This window comes from Lycium barbarum, chromosome 10, assembly GCF_019175385.1.
Source record: "Lycium barbarum isolate Lr01 chromosome 10, ASM1917538v2, whole genome shotgun sequence".
Taxonomy (NCBI): Eukaryota; Viridiplantae; Streptophyta; class Magnoliopsida; order Solanales; family Solanaceae; genus Lycium; species Lycium barbarum.
The window spans coordinates 104,709,277-104,725,594 of record NC_083346.1 but is presented as its reverse complement, the minus strand read 5'-3'; the positions used below and the strand labels follow the sequence as shown (position 1 = coordinate 104,725,594).

Sequence of the window (16,318 nt, the reverse complement as noted above, 5' to 3'; positions counted from 1 at the left end):
AGAAAAATGCTACTACAGTAACCGGGTGCTACAGTATCCGACCCAACACACACCTATAAATACCCCCTCTAACCCATTAATTTTCACCATCTTCTCATCCTTCATATTTCTAAAGAATTCTTGAGAACTCTCGAGGGTTCTATAACCTTCCATAAATTTCCATAAACTTCCATCACACTCCATAACCCTCCATAATCTTCCACAACCTTTCCATATCATCAAGAGAGAATATCAACATCAAAATCTCAAAGAAAATTCATGGAAGATGATTGTTCTTGTTTCTCTTCAAGGTGGTGATGAACTTAATCTTGGAAAGGGGTGAATAAAGTGAAGTTCTTCCACCATAAGGTATGTTTTTCCTACTATTATTTACATGATTGAGATGATGTAAAGGTTTAGCAATTTTTAGAAAGGAAAGAATCATAGGAGAAAAGTCATAAAGAGTTGAATTGAAGTTGATGGCCATGAGGTGAGTTTGAAAGAGAATAATTTGAGATTAAATTGAATATAATTCTTTGATTATGGTATTATGGATGTTGTTATGGTTGGTTTGGAAATTGGAGAAACATCGTGTGGGATGTTTTATAGAATATATTGGTATTGATATTGTTGTTGATGTTGATGTTGTTGGTATTATTTGGGAGTTGTTTTGGTACTTGGAGGAGGTAAAGAATACAGGGGAGATGCTGCCCGAATTTCAGCAGATTTTAAAAGGAATTAATTCGAAGACTTAAGATAAGCATATGACGATAAGCCTAACAGTGGTATGAATTCTCTTGAATGTAGATTTACGAGCGTGGAAGGATAAGTGTTAAGTAATAGGAGACCAAAAAGGTATGTTAAGGCTAGTCCCTTTCTTTCAAAAGGCATGATTCCTATGTTATGATTTCATAGATGTTTCCATAACCTTCTTACTTCCAAAAGTTAGAAGTTCCTGATTCTTAAAAGCTTCTTATGGTACTAAAGATGAGATGTTTTTTATGATAAACATGATGATGATGATTTTAATTCTAGAAATTCCAAAGCTCATGATTTTAATGCTATTATGAGATCATCGAGTTTATGTCATGATTTCCTTGATTCTACTCACTATTGTTGATCTCATCTTATGTTACTTGTTTCTTCAAGATGAAATAGCGATAATGATTGCTCCATAATATAAATCGGAGGTTACCGACCTTACGTCACTCCGCTAAAGTTGTAGCCTTCATATGAGCTTTCATGCATGCTATTTACATTATGTATATGTACATACTATATCTATGGATCGGGTCGTACGTTCCTCGGCACTAACATATATGGATCGGGCTGCACGTTCCGCAGTACTATATTTGTGGATCGGGTCGTACATTCCTCGACACTAACATATATGGATCGGGCTGCACGTTCCGCAGTACTATATTTATGGATCGGGCCGTACGTTCTTCGGCACTAACATTTATGGATCGGGCTGCACGTTCCGTAGTACTATATTTATGGATCGGGCTGCACGTTCCGCAGTACTATATTTATGGATCGGGTCGTACGTTCTTCGGCACTAACATTTATGGATCGGGCTGCACGTTCCGTAGTACTATATTTATGGATCGGGATGCACGTTCCGCAGTACTATATTTATGGATCGGGCCGTACGTTCCTCGGCACTAACATTTATGGATCGGGTTGCACGTTTCGCAGTACTGTATTTATGGATCGGGCTGTACGTTCCTTGACACTAACATATATGGATCAGGCTGCACGTTCAGCAGTACTATATTTATGGATCGGGCTGTACGTTCCTCGGCACTAACATTTATGGATCGGGCTGCACGTTCCGCAGCACTATCATGATATATGTATATGAGAAATGTTCCTTTAGAAATCTAAGCATGCATGGTATCCGCCTTATGAGGCAATCAGATGTACAGGTTATCTTTATCTCATGTTATGTTCTATATTTATTATTATGTTGTTATTCATGCCTTACATACTCAGTACATTGTTTGTACTGACGCCTTTTTTTGTGGACGCTGCGTTCATGCCCGCAGGTAAATACTTACATGGATTTGACCCGTAGGTGATTTATTAGCGGATTCTCAGGAGCACTTCACTTACTTCGGAGCTGCAGTCTATTGATATTGGTCCTTACGATCACTTGTATTCTATGTAGAGGCTCGTAGACATGTGTGTATAGTTAGACATTTCATAACCCTACCAGTTCATATCATTGTATGACATTTTAGTAGCCTTGTCGGTGGAGATGATGGACATACTTGTTGAAGATTATATAGAGATGTGCCGCTATATTGTGATATATGTCCTTACAAGATTATGATATCTAGGAGCTACCTTTATGGTCCACCCAGGAATGTTTATGAGATGTATGTTTAGAGGTGCTCGGTGTGTTAGCTCCGGGTGCCCATCATGACCCTCTGGTTGGGTTGTGACAAAAGGGTTCATTTAAAATAATTATTTAAAAGAAACCTAATCTACCAAAGTCTGGGTAAAAGTTCTGGTGATCTCCCGGGAAAGGTGTTAGGCACCTCGGTATTAAAGATCCGCTCAATCGTTGTTTACCTACGGGTTCTAATAGTGTGTCTTATGATTATAAATTATTTTTTAACATAAATTGCTTAAGTATAGATTTCTGCAATAAAAGAGAGTCATTTACATGCCAAAACTCATTTTTTAAGAAATCGTCGAAGTATAGTTTTGTTCAAAATTGAGCGTGGGTGTCGGACTTGAACACCTAGGCTAACACCCGAAGGCTCTTAGCCTAGGTAGGACTCTACGTAAGTCCACCCAAAAAGGTTTTGAAAAAAGCGTTTCAAATATTGAAAATAGTTTTATAAAATAGTTTTGGCATACTATAGTTTTCGTATATAAACCGTAACCTACTTAATTAAATTATCCAATTTTATACAAGTTTTAGTCTATTTTTTATAAAGGTTATATAAATTTTGCACAAGTCTCAATTTTATTAAATCAATTCAGAAAGTCCCAAAACAGTCCGCATCAGTCCTGCCCCAGAAGTTCCAGAAATATCAATTTAAGTCCACAGGTTTTTCGAAATCAGGCATATTTAGTCCTTCGATAGTCCAAAGCAGTCCAGTTTCAATTTTACACAGTATTAACGTCGATTAATGTAAAAAAAGTGTTTTAGTGACTCAATCACACAGTTTTAAACATAAGGGTCCAATTCTAAAATTTAAAGCTTATATAATCATAATTTAAAGGCATAAATGTAAAAGTTTGAGGGACTTGGGCCGATCAAGCCCAAGAGAGAAAGTAAAAATGCAATTTCGGGTCCTTAATCCAACGTATGCTCCAATTTGCGCTCCGTATTTGTTTGACTCGATCTAATGGTGTTAATGGGCCTCGTGGAAGCCCACTAACAGATTTGAGGATAGAAATACAAATGGGTATACATATATTAGTAGATATTCAATGATTAATATTAAAATGCTTAAAACCAAACTCCTAATTACTATTGCAAAGCAAAAAAAAAAATTACATTATCACGTTTGGGCCAAACCCAATAGTAAATATAAATCAGAGATATAAAGATGCAGCCCAGTGGCAATTATTGGCCAAAATCTCAAAAAAAAAAAAAAGAATTAAGCATATGCGGCTGAAGATCAGGCCCAATCCAAGGCCCAACAGCAATTTTATCAAATAATCCTAAGTGTGCCAACGAGAACATACGTGATATACAGACCAATATACTACCCTTGTCACCCCATTTTTTAATGTTGAGCTGCAACAGTGATACACCTGATATACCATTTAGTATACTTTCGTTTTTCAATTTTTTCTAATTATAAGGACCAAATATACCCAAATATACCAATGATATACCTGAACATAAAAGGCAAAACGTCATAGAAAAGGGCATACCCTCCTATGTCCAGGCTGATCTAAAGAATTTAATGCACATAAATCACATATAAGATACCTTTGGATGAAATTCAAGCAAACAGTCGACTCTAGTAGAGACTCAAGGCATAATCACACCATGACAAGATATAGCAAATTACAAAGCCTGCCAAAGACTTAGAGAAGCAAGACACTGTGGCATAGGCAGCCCAAGGTTCGCAAATAAAGGGGAATTACATAGATAGTGCAAGACCAAAGAGATGTGGCTGTAAGGAATAAGTTAAACAACAGTAGGGACAACACATGGGACCTCTAAACAAGCATGATATTAGACTCAACATCAAATACATTCACACACCTATCATGAGCTAAATGGTCTCAAGCTGCAGCTTTAAAAAAAATCAGTGAAGCTAAGTGTACATGTTACTTCTTTAAAACCATTTTTTCTCAAAGTTTTAGTGCCAAACAGTTGGGAACAGTTGATCAGCCTCAGAGCTTGAGTTTTAATGCAAATTTTAGTTTGTTTTTAGAGTAATCAACTTATGTCAACTTAAGGTGAAGAAGCAAACAAGTAGGTAGACTTGAAGAGTATTTTATGACTTAAAGGACATACATTGATAGGATAGATTAGCCATTGGTAGACATAAACACATAGGTAAAGGGGCATCAAATTCTCAAAGTGGCAAATGGACACTTCAAATCAAAGCTAGTATATCCCAGTTACATCAAACATTCCCAGAACCAAACTGACAACAAAGAGGGCAGGGTCATGACACAAGATAATTCCAAAACAATTAAACAGTAAGAGGACAAGCAGGTTAAGGTGACAATTAGGCTGGTCATTTTGGATGGCATTTAAGTGATTTCTTAGACATAAAAGAGAATCAAAACAAAGGCACATGGAACACATTAGTTTGGGTTTCACTTTAAGACAATAGATGAGGACATAGTAACAATACACAATGATAGGCAACAAACCAAACCCCTCTTTGTTCAAAATAGCAGGTGAATGCACATGAAAAGCCACAGTAGGCAGTGTTAAATGGTAGGATGATTGTCAAACCCTTAGTGTGGAGTCTTTCGAACTATGTATACTATGAAACTAATTAACATCTTAAGGTCTACAACCCAACACAACCATTATTTAACCTTTAAAGCACTTAGGACATGAGTGAGTGACATAAGGTCAAACAGATCCATTTTAGACTAAAACTACATAAGAGTTTTCAAACATTTAAGTCTATTTTTTAAACTGATTTGCCTAGATAAGTCAACTAAGTGTTATAAGTTGCATGAACCCTGAATTTAAGTCACTTAATTATTTTTTAGGCTTGAACATTACTATGAATATTTAGGACAGCAGGCATCAAGTTCCTTTTAACTCTTGTGTTAGTTAACTTGGTATGTCATCTTTAGTTTTAGGCAAGTTCTAACATCAAAACTAAGCTATAGTAATCAAACATTTCAAATACTAGACAATAACAACTTTCCTCCCTTTTGAACTTATTTGTTTTTTAAAAAGAAGAACATTCAAAAAACTTTATTTATATACAGAAAAATGAGCAAAAACAACACTGTTTATCCATTTTGAACTATTAAACCAACACAGTTACTATCTGAAGAGTGCTAGCATCTTTTAACCATATAAAATTCAAGAAACTCAACAGAACAACCTTATTAAAACTATCTTCAGGGAAAACCACAAAAATTCAAAAAGATCAGGTGATATTTCAATGGAACAGTACTCTCTGTCGATAATGATGAGGTTCTTTCCTTTTAAAGCTATTATAAGATTCAAACTTACTAGATCAGTATCATAACCCCAAAATAGGTTCAGGATTTCAAAACCTGGTTGGAACCAATAACAAGCTTGATGAAACTGTGAGTTATAACTAGAAAACCCCCTAACTTCTTCATTTTTAATCTTTCCAGAACTGATTTTACCTTAAAGAGGCCTTAGAAACCTTACTAACACCATTAAACACAAGAACAAACTACAAAGAGAAATCAAAACCATCTAAGTCATAAACAATCAAATGACATATCACATTAACAACTTCAAATCAACTAAAATTTCAATAACAGAATCATAAACACTGAAGCAGGCTAATAAGCAGTATTACACATAAAACACATTTAGGCAATTTTCTAACTAATAGAGTACAAAAGTATTTTAAATAATCAAAGCATAGTAAATAGGGTAGAAACAAGGAGTTACCTTTCTTTGGGGTAACCAAAAGATCAAAGAGGGGACTAGAGTCAACTTCAAACACCAATCAACCTCAAAAACCCAAGAAGAGACCCTCACCTCAATATATCTTAGTATATTGGAGTAGTATATTGTGTATATAAGTAGTGTATTGCCTTATATTGTTGAAATATTCGTATTTATTGTAGTATATTAGATTGTATATATATAGTGTATGTATATAGGCTCAAGTGTATATCTGAATTTTTTTTTTCAAAAAAACGAGAAGACCCCTAATCCAACAATTAACTATCTATCTATAGCCAGCAAAAAAATGCTAGGGATAGAAAAGGAAAGACTTTGGCCCCTTAATCGAAATTTCCTCCAATTCCCAAAACCCTATCCTAAACATTTCAAATTTTCCAAAGGACAAAATCCATTTTCAGCATATTTGTACCAATGGTACTTTTTCCAACCAGATTTTCACATAGTCACAATAATACAGCTAAGAATCTAACTAAATGTACCCAAAAAGAAAAAAGAAAAATCAGAAAATATTATAATAGCATGCCTTGTCATAAATAAAACAAAAATACCACTCTAATACGGTACCATAGTACAAAAACAAGATAAAATTCCCCAAAAATGTACCCGAAAAGAACAAATAAAAAATCAAAAAATACTATGATAGCACGCATTGTCATAAATAAAACAAAATTACCACTCTATAACGGTACCATAGTACAAAATCAAGATAAAATTCCCGAAAACCATACCCACAACGAACCCACGTAGGAAATTCCCCCTCAGGTTTCTTCTTCAAGTGTTATGGGGCACAAGATGGCAAAGAGCTCATGGCTCTGCCCATGGCAACCATAACACACAAAAAAAAACCTAGGGTAACATCTCTCTTCTTTCTCATGCTCCTCAACGCCTAAACCTAGCTTTTTTGGCCAGCCATGGCGGCTGCCACCACTGGACAGCCTCCTTACGAGGTTGTCCAGGTCCCTCCACCTCTAGACTTTTCAAAAATCTTACAACCATCAATATAAAACAATGCAAGCATGCAGCCAACTACTCTACTGCCTATACCTAACAAGCCTGTTGTTTATGTTCATGGTGAACCTACAGTAGAATGGGATATGGAAGAGATACAATGCATGATAATACAAGAGAAATTGCAATTTGCAGTGGTAGGAAAGTTTTCGTATGGAGGGCCAGAATTGAATGATCTGCGCAAGTTAATTCCACTTCAATGTGAATTAAAAAGTGAATGCCCTATTGGATTCTTACGTAATCATCATGTTCTAATCAGATGTAGCCTACTGGAGGATTACGTGAAGCTTTTATCAAAGCAAATTCATTACATAAAGGATAAACAAGGATATTTTCAGATGAGAACACTTAAATGGGATCTGTGGTTTGTCCCTCATGAAGAAACATCAATCGCTATTTCATGGATATCCTTTCCAACGCTTGCACCAAATTATTTTGTGAAGGAATCACTGTTTTCCATGGCTAGTGCAGTTGGAAAACCATTAACTGTGGACATGGCTACCAAAAATAAGACAAGACCTAGTTGTGCTCGTGTGAAGGTGGAGGTGGATCTCTTGGCGGAACATCCTAAACGAGTGCAAATTTTAGCAGTGGATAGAAAATCTGGTGTTGTCAAGTCTAAATGGATCCCAATTCAATATGATTACATGCCCAAATATTGCAAAGAGTGTTGTTTGCAAGGACATGATGAGACAGGATGTTGGAACCTTCATCCTGAACTGTTACCTGAAAAGGAAATTGCAAATGAGGAAAAAAAGGAAGGTGACATACCAGATGACAAGGTACAGGAAAATAACAAAGGTCAAAATTCAAACAATGCTAACAGAGATGTCATTAAAGTATTACAAAGTGGGAAAGTTGTAGGTGATGTTAAAGACCTTTATAAGTGGCAAAATTATAAAGGAAAAAACAAGAATAAAGCAGTTGGTGATGGGCAAAATCAATTAGCCCTTAAAACTGCCAAAGAGGTTATTAATGTCGAGGGTGATAAGGCTGATAGTAGTAAACAATTGGTTGAGGGTACTGATCGACAAGAATTTGCTTCTACTGATTTTATGAATATTCAAACTGTTGGTAACTCTCAAAATTTTAACAAGTTTGGTGTATTAAGGGAGAATGAGACTAGTGGAAATAATGAGGAGAAGCAACTTGCTATAGTAAATTCTAATGTTGTGCAAGTTGCTAACAAGTTTGATGCTTTAGGTGTGAATGATGAGGAGCAAGAGGAGGTTGATGCTAATAAGCAGTTGATTGCAGCAGAGTCAGTGGTGGAGAATATTGCTGCACCTCTGAATTTTAATGCTGCTACTTCAGCTGTTGATGTTGCAGCTGTACCAATTATTCTGGTTGGGGAGAAAAGCCCTGTGAATTATGCAGGTGTGTCGTCTCCTAGTAAAAAGAATGGAATACAAGATAGTGATCATTTAGAGTTGATTACAGCAACAGCTGCTTCAGGTAAAGTTGAAGAAGTGGTGGAACCAGGTGGTTCAATTACTGATGTGGTTAAGGGTGTGGTGAAACCCCTGAATGTAAATGATGCAGTATTCACACCTGGGAAGAATAAGCAGTCACCAAACAAATCAAATCAGTGGGTGGAAGCCTCTATCCCTAAACCAATTGAAAATTTGGTTACTACTAATGAACCATTTGTTGATGTGCCTTCAACCACTTATGTTGCTGGTTCTGGTGTTAATGGTGGTGATAGGAAGTTTTGGAAGGATCAGGTAGAGGAGGATATTGAAGAAGGGGAAATTCTTGGTGATAAAAAAGTTGATCAGAAGCAGTCCTTTGATTTAGTAGGGTCATCTCAAGAAATATGTGCCATGTTTGATAATGTTGCAGCTGGTGTAGACGTGGAAGATGCACAAGCAATTAGTGCAGCTGCAAATTTGGCTCAGCATAAAGAAAATGGAGCAGTTGCAGTTGTAATTAGCCAAGTGGTAATCAAAAACCAGGAAAGTCAATTTGTGACTCCAAGAAAGAGCATTCATAAACAGCAGCAGCCAAAACCCTCTGAAACAAATGCAAGTTTGCCAGTGGAATTGCATCAAACCAGAAGCAATACAGGAAAACAGGTGCATATTGCTGGTGAAACTGGCACTAAAGTGCAGGCCTTAGGTACCGATGTGCAAGTCTCAAGTGGCAACATACAGAGTCAAGAGGTGGATATGAGTACTGAGAAGTTGGCCGAGGAAATATTTCACAAACAGCACCAAGTTCAGGCTACTATGAATGACTCAGTTAATTTTTCTCATGTGAGGGGTGTTGAGGTACAAATAAGGCAGGAAGCGGACAAGGAACTTGAAACTAATATGAGTCCAAGGGCTAATAATCATAAGCATCAGCAGTATATAATTATCAATTCTCAACCAGGCTTAGCTGGTACACAACAGAAACAAGAGAGTGGTGCTAAGAAGCCTATTAGTTTTGTACAGGAAACTCAGCAGCAACAGATTACTTCAGGAGGAAAGCACAGCAAGGTTTTGCACAGTGCTGCAAAAAAAGCAGATTCAAGTCCCACATGCTACTTCTATAAACACTCAAAAGCAGGTGGGGCAACATGAGGCCACTGCAAAGGATAAAAAACAATCTCAAGTTGATATTGTGCAAAATAACACTGTACATTTACAAGTAGCAGTTGTAGGTGATGAAAGGAGAATTGATATGGATGAGGAGTCTACTGCATAGAATTTTTTTAATGTTGCTAGGGAGGGTGATATATCACCTAGACAGATGCAAAGTGGAAAATTCAGAAATAAAAGTCATACAAGGAAGGGGAGTTGGGATGGAAAGATGAATGAAGAATTTATCCCAAGGCATATTCCAATGAGGCAAGCAAAACAAAAAGTGGCAGCTCCTACCACTTCAAATAGGTCCACAAGATCCAAGAAAAATTATTGAAGTTCCAAGATTTTTTGGAAAGGCTAGAAAATCAAGACAGGGTGATAGAATTACAGAAGTTAGAAGATTTAACAAGTTCAACGAACAAGGGCCTTGACTCTATATTGTTTCTTGTATTATTTTGTCATTATCTTAGTATTATCATTTGTAATATCATCATAGAGTGTGTTACAAACTTTGTGATGATCATAGCTTATTTGGTCATTTCTAGTTCTTATTTTTTACATGCTTGCTAGTAGTAGAGGTTTTTTTCTTTTTTCTTTGCCTCAATAGGATTAGTAAGGTAAGGTCTAGCCCCCCTTACTTGTACTTTTTCCATTGTGGTTTGTGTCACACCCCAATCCTACTAGGGTGTGATGGGCACCCGACCCCATATTCGAAGCCGAGCGAACCCGCTGACTCTTATTACACATATAAACTTGTGAATCAATTAAGAAACAAATACACAGCAAGCTCTCCAATTTTTTTTTCTTATAAGTAAAGTCTATCATCATGTGGGACCCGTGACATGAAGCATAATAACATATCGACTGGCGAAGCCGTCTACAAAGCTGACACTCTATACCCACGACTCTGTCTGCAAAGTCTCTAACCTCGAACATAGCGTCATAGTACATATACTCTGACTTGGCAGCACTCCAGGACAAATGGAGCCTACCAACTCCGCTGGAACATCTTCTATGCTAACTTCGCATCCTTTGGGTGTACCTGCGCGGCATGAACGCAGCCCCCGAAGAAGAGGGGTCAGTACGAGTAATGTACTGAGTATATAAGGCATAAATAGTAACATAGTAAGAAATATGCGTATGAATAATAACTGCATGGAAACGTAGAACATATCATAGGATAAAAGAGTGACCTGTACATATGAGTGCCGCTGAGGGCGAGTACCATGCATGCTTGTCTTTCCTTTTGTAAAAATATTTCTTTTTCATAGACATAGAAAATAGAACTTATATCATATCATGTCTTATCATATCGTATCGTATCGTATCATATCATATCGTGTCATGTCATAGCATATCATGTCATATCATGTCGTGTCATATCATAGCATATCATGTCATATCATGTCGTGTCATATCATAGCATATCATGTCATATCATGTCGTGTCATATCATAGCATCTCATGTCATATCATAGCACCGAACAATGTCGGCTCGCCCACATAGCGCCGAAATACGTCGGCTCGCCCATATATCCCGCGTCTGGGCATCCCGCGTCCGGGATGATAAGCCAGCTGACCAGGTGGCAATGAAACATGTTTCCCTTCCCATTTCCCCCATGTATACCTTCCCCCATCCCATGTTCATATACATATCTTATATATATATATGTCATATAAGCATGCAAGAGAGCCCAAAGAAAAATCATGTAGCCATCGGAGTGACGTAAGGTCGGTGACCTCCGATTACATTATGGAACAATCGTGGTCGCTTTGTCTCACCTTGAAGGAACAAGTATTTTAAGGCGAGGCCACCAACGGAGAATAGCATTAGAAGTAAACATAGAATGAAATCATGGGCATCATAGACGTCAATTCATAGGCTTTGAAATCCTTAGAACATAATGTCATAGCTAGGAAATAGAAATAAGGTTCAAGAACTAGTTTATCACCTTCATTTTCACATTGAATCCTTAGCTTAGAAGTCTTAGTCATGGAATCATTTTGGTCATACTTATCATAGGCATATTCTCTTTTCTAACATCGTCGTTATCATTATCGTCATAGAAGTATTCTCGTTAGAATAGTTATAGTACTTGTCATTTGGTAACGGAATCAGGATCAAAAGTTTCCTTTGGATTCAACCTCAAAGTAAGTCAAACGGAACCATAAGGATAATCCGGGAGCAACGGGCCCGCCTCGGGCCGAATGAGGTAGCGTACACGATTTACATACGTTACATTTCATGACGTCACTTGTGAGAGTTTTAAGGTAGTCGGGTCCTATTTGTGCAAGTTCTAGATGTTTAGGCAATTTTTCAACATTTCATACAATATTTAATTCAATTCTACTGAATGAAAAAGGGAAAACTTTGGGTGCGGATTCCGGAGAATAGAATTGTCCCCGAGGCTTGTATCCAACTTATTACGTCTAAGACATGCCATAGAAGGAAGGGTGAAGCCTTACATACCTTTTCCGTTTCATACACGTCTCCAAAATCAAGTTTCAAGTTCACCAAAATCTACAATTTGGTCACAATTATCAAATGTTAATTGTAAGGCTTTAAGATTTCAATCTTAACCAATACTTGTCTACAAAAATTTGGGCAGCATCTCCCCTATAAATACACCATCCCCAAAATTCAACTTAGCCAATTTTTTTATCAACAACAATCCGGGAATTCAACCCGGCCAAACTATCAACACAATGACAACAACCATGACTACAAAACACAATATAACACAACTAGTCTTCTTTCCAATATAATGCAATAGCTTTCATTCCAACTTCACATTTCCAAACCAATCTCAATGTTTTTATATCCATTACTAATCAAGATCATTACAATATAATTCGGAAGCATTTCATATCATTTCTACAAAATATTCACAAGATATACAAAATATACAAACTTTCCACCAAAACCATAATCCATCCAAAACTTCTAATCTTCAATCTACATATTCATAATATATTTCCATCTTCCAATTTCATCAACCATAATCATAATTTGCACCTTAACAATTTCATTTTCATAATTACATAAATTTACCATAAAATCACAAAACTTCTCATAACCACTTAACAACCAATCTTTCATGCCAATATGGACTATTATCCTTCTAAATTCACCAACTAACATAATAATTCACATTTAAAACTCCACTTCCATAATTACATAAAAACTTCAATAAAATCACATAATTTCCTATAACTATTTCCAATAATTTTCCATGCCAACTTGAACCATTTTCTTCCATTTCCAATATAAGGTCCACCACAACTACAACTAGAATACAACATAAAATTCAACTCATCTTATTCATACAACCTTACATACACATGCACACATGCAAACCCACTTTGTAAACTTCCATATTTCCATAAATTCTACTCATTTCTACATACTACAACATAAACCAACCTTCATAACATAATAAAAAGGAATTAATTCTTACCTTTTTCTACAATCTTCTTCACTTGACCAAGTTGTCAACTTGAAGAAACAAGTGCTTTTTCTTCCAAAATAATTACACCAAGTTGTAAAGGACCCTTGAATTAGTAGGAATACCACAAGAAAATAATTTTTGGGAGAAGATTTCAAAGGGACAAAAATTGGAGAGCATGGCCGTATGCCATGTCTCCTTTGCTCTTCATTTTTTTGTTTTTCTCCTCTTCTAATGTTCTTGAAACTTCTATATGTTTCAAGACAACTAAATGACCCCTTTTATTTAATTATCACATGGAAATTAATTCGAATCCATGGGCTTGGGCCATTGTATGGCCGGCCACCCCTCTTTTGGGCCTAATTTTTCTCTTCATTTTTTTTTGGGCCAACCCGGTTGGTCCCGAGTTGAGCCTAGCCCACTGACCTTTCGACCTTAAAACGTCCATATCTCCTTGTACCGACATCACCTGGGAACCCACGACCTATGTTTGGAAAGCTAATTCAATTATCTACAACTTCTATTTCTTGGTATTTTTCCAAATTCCAAACTTATAATACCGTTTTTGCCCCTAGAAGTCAGATCACCCGAAAACGTTTTCTTAAAAATATTAGTTTGGAGGGCTTCCACTTTGATTTGGCCCAAGGGTCCTTCTTGAGTTGTGTTTAACTTCACATATGTGATTCATATGACTTGTCACATGTTCCAAAAAAAAATCTTGACGTGTGGGCCCCACCCCACCTTACAAATAATCCGACGTTCAAAATACGGGATGTAACATGCTTTTAGAAAATTAATAAAATTAGCCCTAGGCACCAAAAATGCCTAGTGGACTTTACTTAAAAAATATAGGGTCTAAATAGGTATAGAAAAAATACAAATCTAATGAAATTGGACCTGGGAATCACGAGGACTCGCGATAAGAAACAAAACCCCTCAAAAATCCGGCGAAGAACAGTCGTGGATTGGCCTGAAATGACCATCGACGACAGACCCTAAAGAACAAACAAATCGCCTGAGAATGGGAAGGAAGAAGTCAGGGTGAGAATGAAAGAGTTGGGGGGTAGAATGTTTATTTTTAATAAACTTCCACCCTTCTTTTTTTAAAAAAAAAGAAACCCCCCCTTTAAGTTTTAAAAACATTTAAATTAAACACCCCCCCCCCCCCCCTTTTTTTATTTAATAGATTATATTATAAATGTATATATAGCTAAACATACTAATTACTTAGGCTAAATAAAAATTAAAACTCGTAAAGTAAAAATGCAAGCTTTAAAACGAGCCCAATGTTGACATAGTTCCGAGCAGTATTTAAAAACGTGAAAAATGCGATCAAAATGAGCCGTAATTCATACGTCGTTTTAATTAACAATTTTCCCGAGCTAGATGGAACGGGATATGTATCTTCTTTTTAAATCACCTTTGTGAAAGTAAATAAATCATAACTTCTCGTAAATTGTTAATTTTATAAAAAAACAATAATTAAACGTCAATTTTTGTCATTTTCTCGGGATTTTTTAATTTTCAGTTTCCTAAGGGCATCCTCACCCCGTCTTGGACTCGGAAAATATGGGAATTAAAATATACATTTTACGCGGTGAAAATTAGGTGTCAACACTTCTTCTTTGGCATTTCAGGCGGTCTTTTGTATCTCGGTGGAAAAACTACCTCGTCCAAAATGTATCCAGGTATTTTCCATTCACTCTCATCGGGTAGAGGATAAACTGGGACATCATAAGTCTTCATCACAGTTTCAGGTTTGTATATGTTTTAGTAGTAGTTGTCAGTTGTGAGATTTTTTTTCTTAAGAACAACCCAAGCATGTGGGCAGGGAATCTCCTCCATCTGGAACTCTTTGCAACTGCATGTTATCTTTTCAATACAAACTATGAAACGCTGCCCTTCATTAATTACCGTGTTTACCTAAGCAACAATACAAAAATATATTAGTATGTTACAGGCGTATTTCGACTAATATATAACTCTAAGAATCATACAGACCATGAAATATACCAAAGAAATTAAATACATAAACAGATACACGAAGACAAACCATCATGCGTGCAGATTTATGCTCATTAATGGAAAGCATTTCATTGAATTTCTTCCCAAGTGTTCTGAATGTATATGAACCATTCTGTCGGTTAGTGCAATTCCAGCGCCCAAACATCATCCTAACTTCTTCTAGAAAATCAAAGATTGGCAATTCTCTTGCTTGTACGAGAGCTGAATTGATAGACTCAGCAATATTAGATGTCATTGTCCATGCTCAGTTGACTGGAGCATAAAGCCTAGACCACTTTTCCCTTCCAGCTAACTCCAAGTAATCCTTCACACGAATATCCACCATATCAACCTTTTCCATTAGTATATCAAACTCATCCTATTTGTATGCTTTTGCCATTGCATAGTACACCCCACTCAACACCTTGTGACTCTTCCTATATTTATTGTATACATTCTTCCAAAGATGTCATATGCATGCAAAATGGGGAACATTAGGATATATTCTGGATACAGCCTTGAGGATGCTTTCATGTCTATCATATACAACACACATGTTCTCCCGTAGCTCATAAGCTTCCTTGAACTGTTCAAAGAACCATGTCCAAGACTTATCCTTTTCTGAATCAATCACACCATAAGCTAAAGGCAGTATATTTGAATACATAAATTTTTTTTGAGTTTTATAAGCCTATTATATAACTGTATATAAGTATGTCTACAAAATGATCGATTTGAAATACCTGCACCATCCATCGTGTTGGCTGAAACAAATGTCCCATTGTATGTTGTTTTGATGTGGCTGCCATCTACAACCACGATGGGTCTACAATAGTCAAATCCTTTAATAAAGCCATACAATGCTACAAAAAGATACAAACACTCATTTTCAGACATTTTCTTCATTCTTATATGAGAACCTGGGTACGTTTTATCCAAAATGTATATGTATCCCAACAATTTCTTGTATGACTCGGCTGGCTCGCCCCTTTACTCCGTCATAGCCTTTTCTTTAGCACGCCATGCTTTCATGTATAGCACATCCACACCAAAATCATTTTTAACATCATCTACTATATCACTAGGCACATACTTCCTCTTATAATTTCTAAATTTTGGCTTAATAATGCCTGCTATAAAACCACTACTTGCTTGATGTTGCGTATACACCTTATCCTTCAATGGACATGTATGTTTCTCCA

General features: G+C 36.5%; 1 protein-coding gene across 1 annotated transcript; it reads right to left on the bottom strand.

Annotated features, from left to right (window-relative positions):
• Nucleotides 1–14,882: 14,882 nt before the first annotated feature.
• LOC132613234 (uncharacterized) lies at nt 14,883–15,372 on the bottom strand. Its single transcript, XM_060327271.1, has 2 exons — nt 15,142–15,372; nt 14,883–15,035 (listed from the first exon to the last, which is right to left on the bottom strand). The coding sequence occupies exons 1-2, from the start codon at nt 15,370–15,372 to the stop codon at nt 14,883–14,885; spliced, it is 384 nt and encodes a 127-aa protein (XP_060183254.1).
• Between the last annotated feature and the right edge of the window lie 946 nt (nt 15,373–16,318).

Excerpts from the sequence above, each read along its gene's own strand:
- LOC132613234 (XM_060327271.1), bottom strand. The coding sequence starts at position 15,372 with ATGACATCTAATATTGCTGAGTCTATCAATTCAGCTCTCGTACAAGCA. Across the intron at positions 15,036-15,141 it reads GTCTTCGTGTATCTGTTTAT|GTAAACACGGTAATTAATGA; the intron begins GTATTTAATTTC and ends ATTGTTGCTTAG.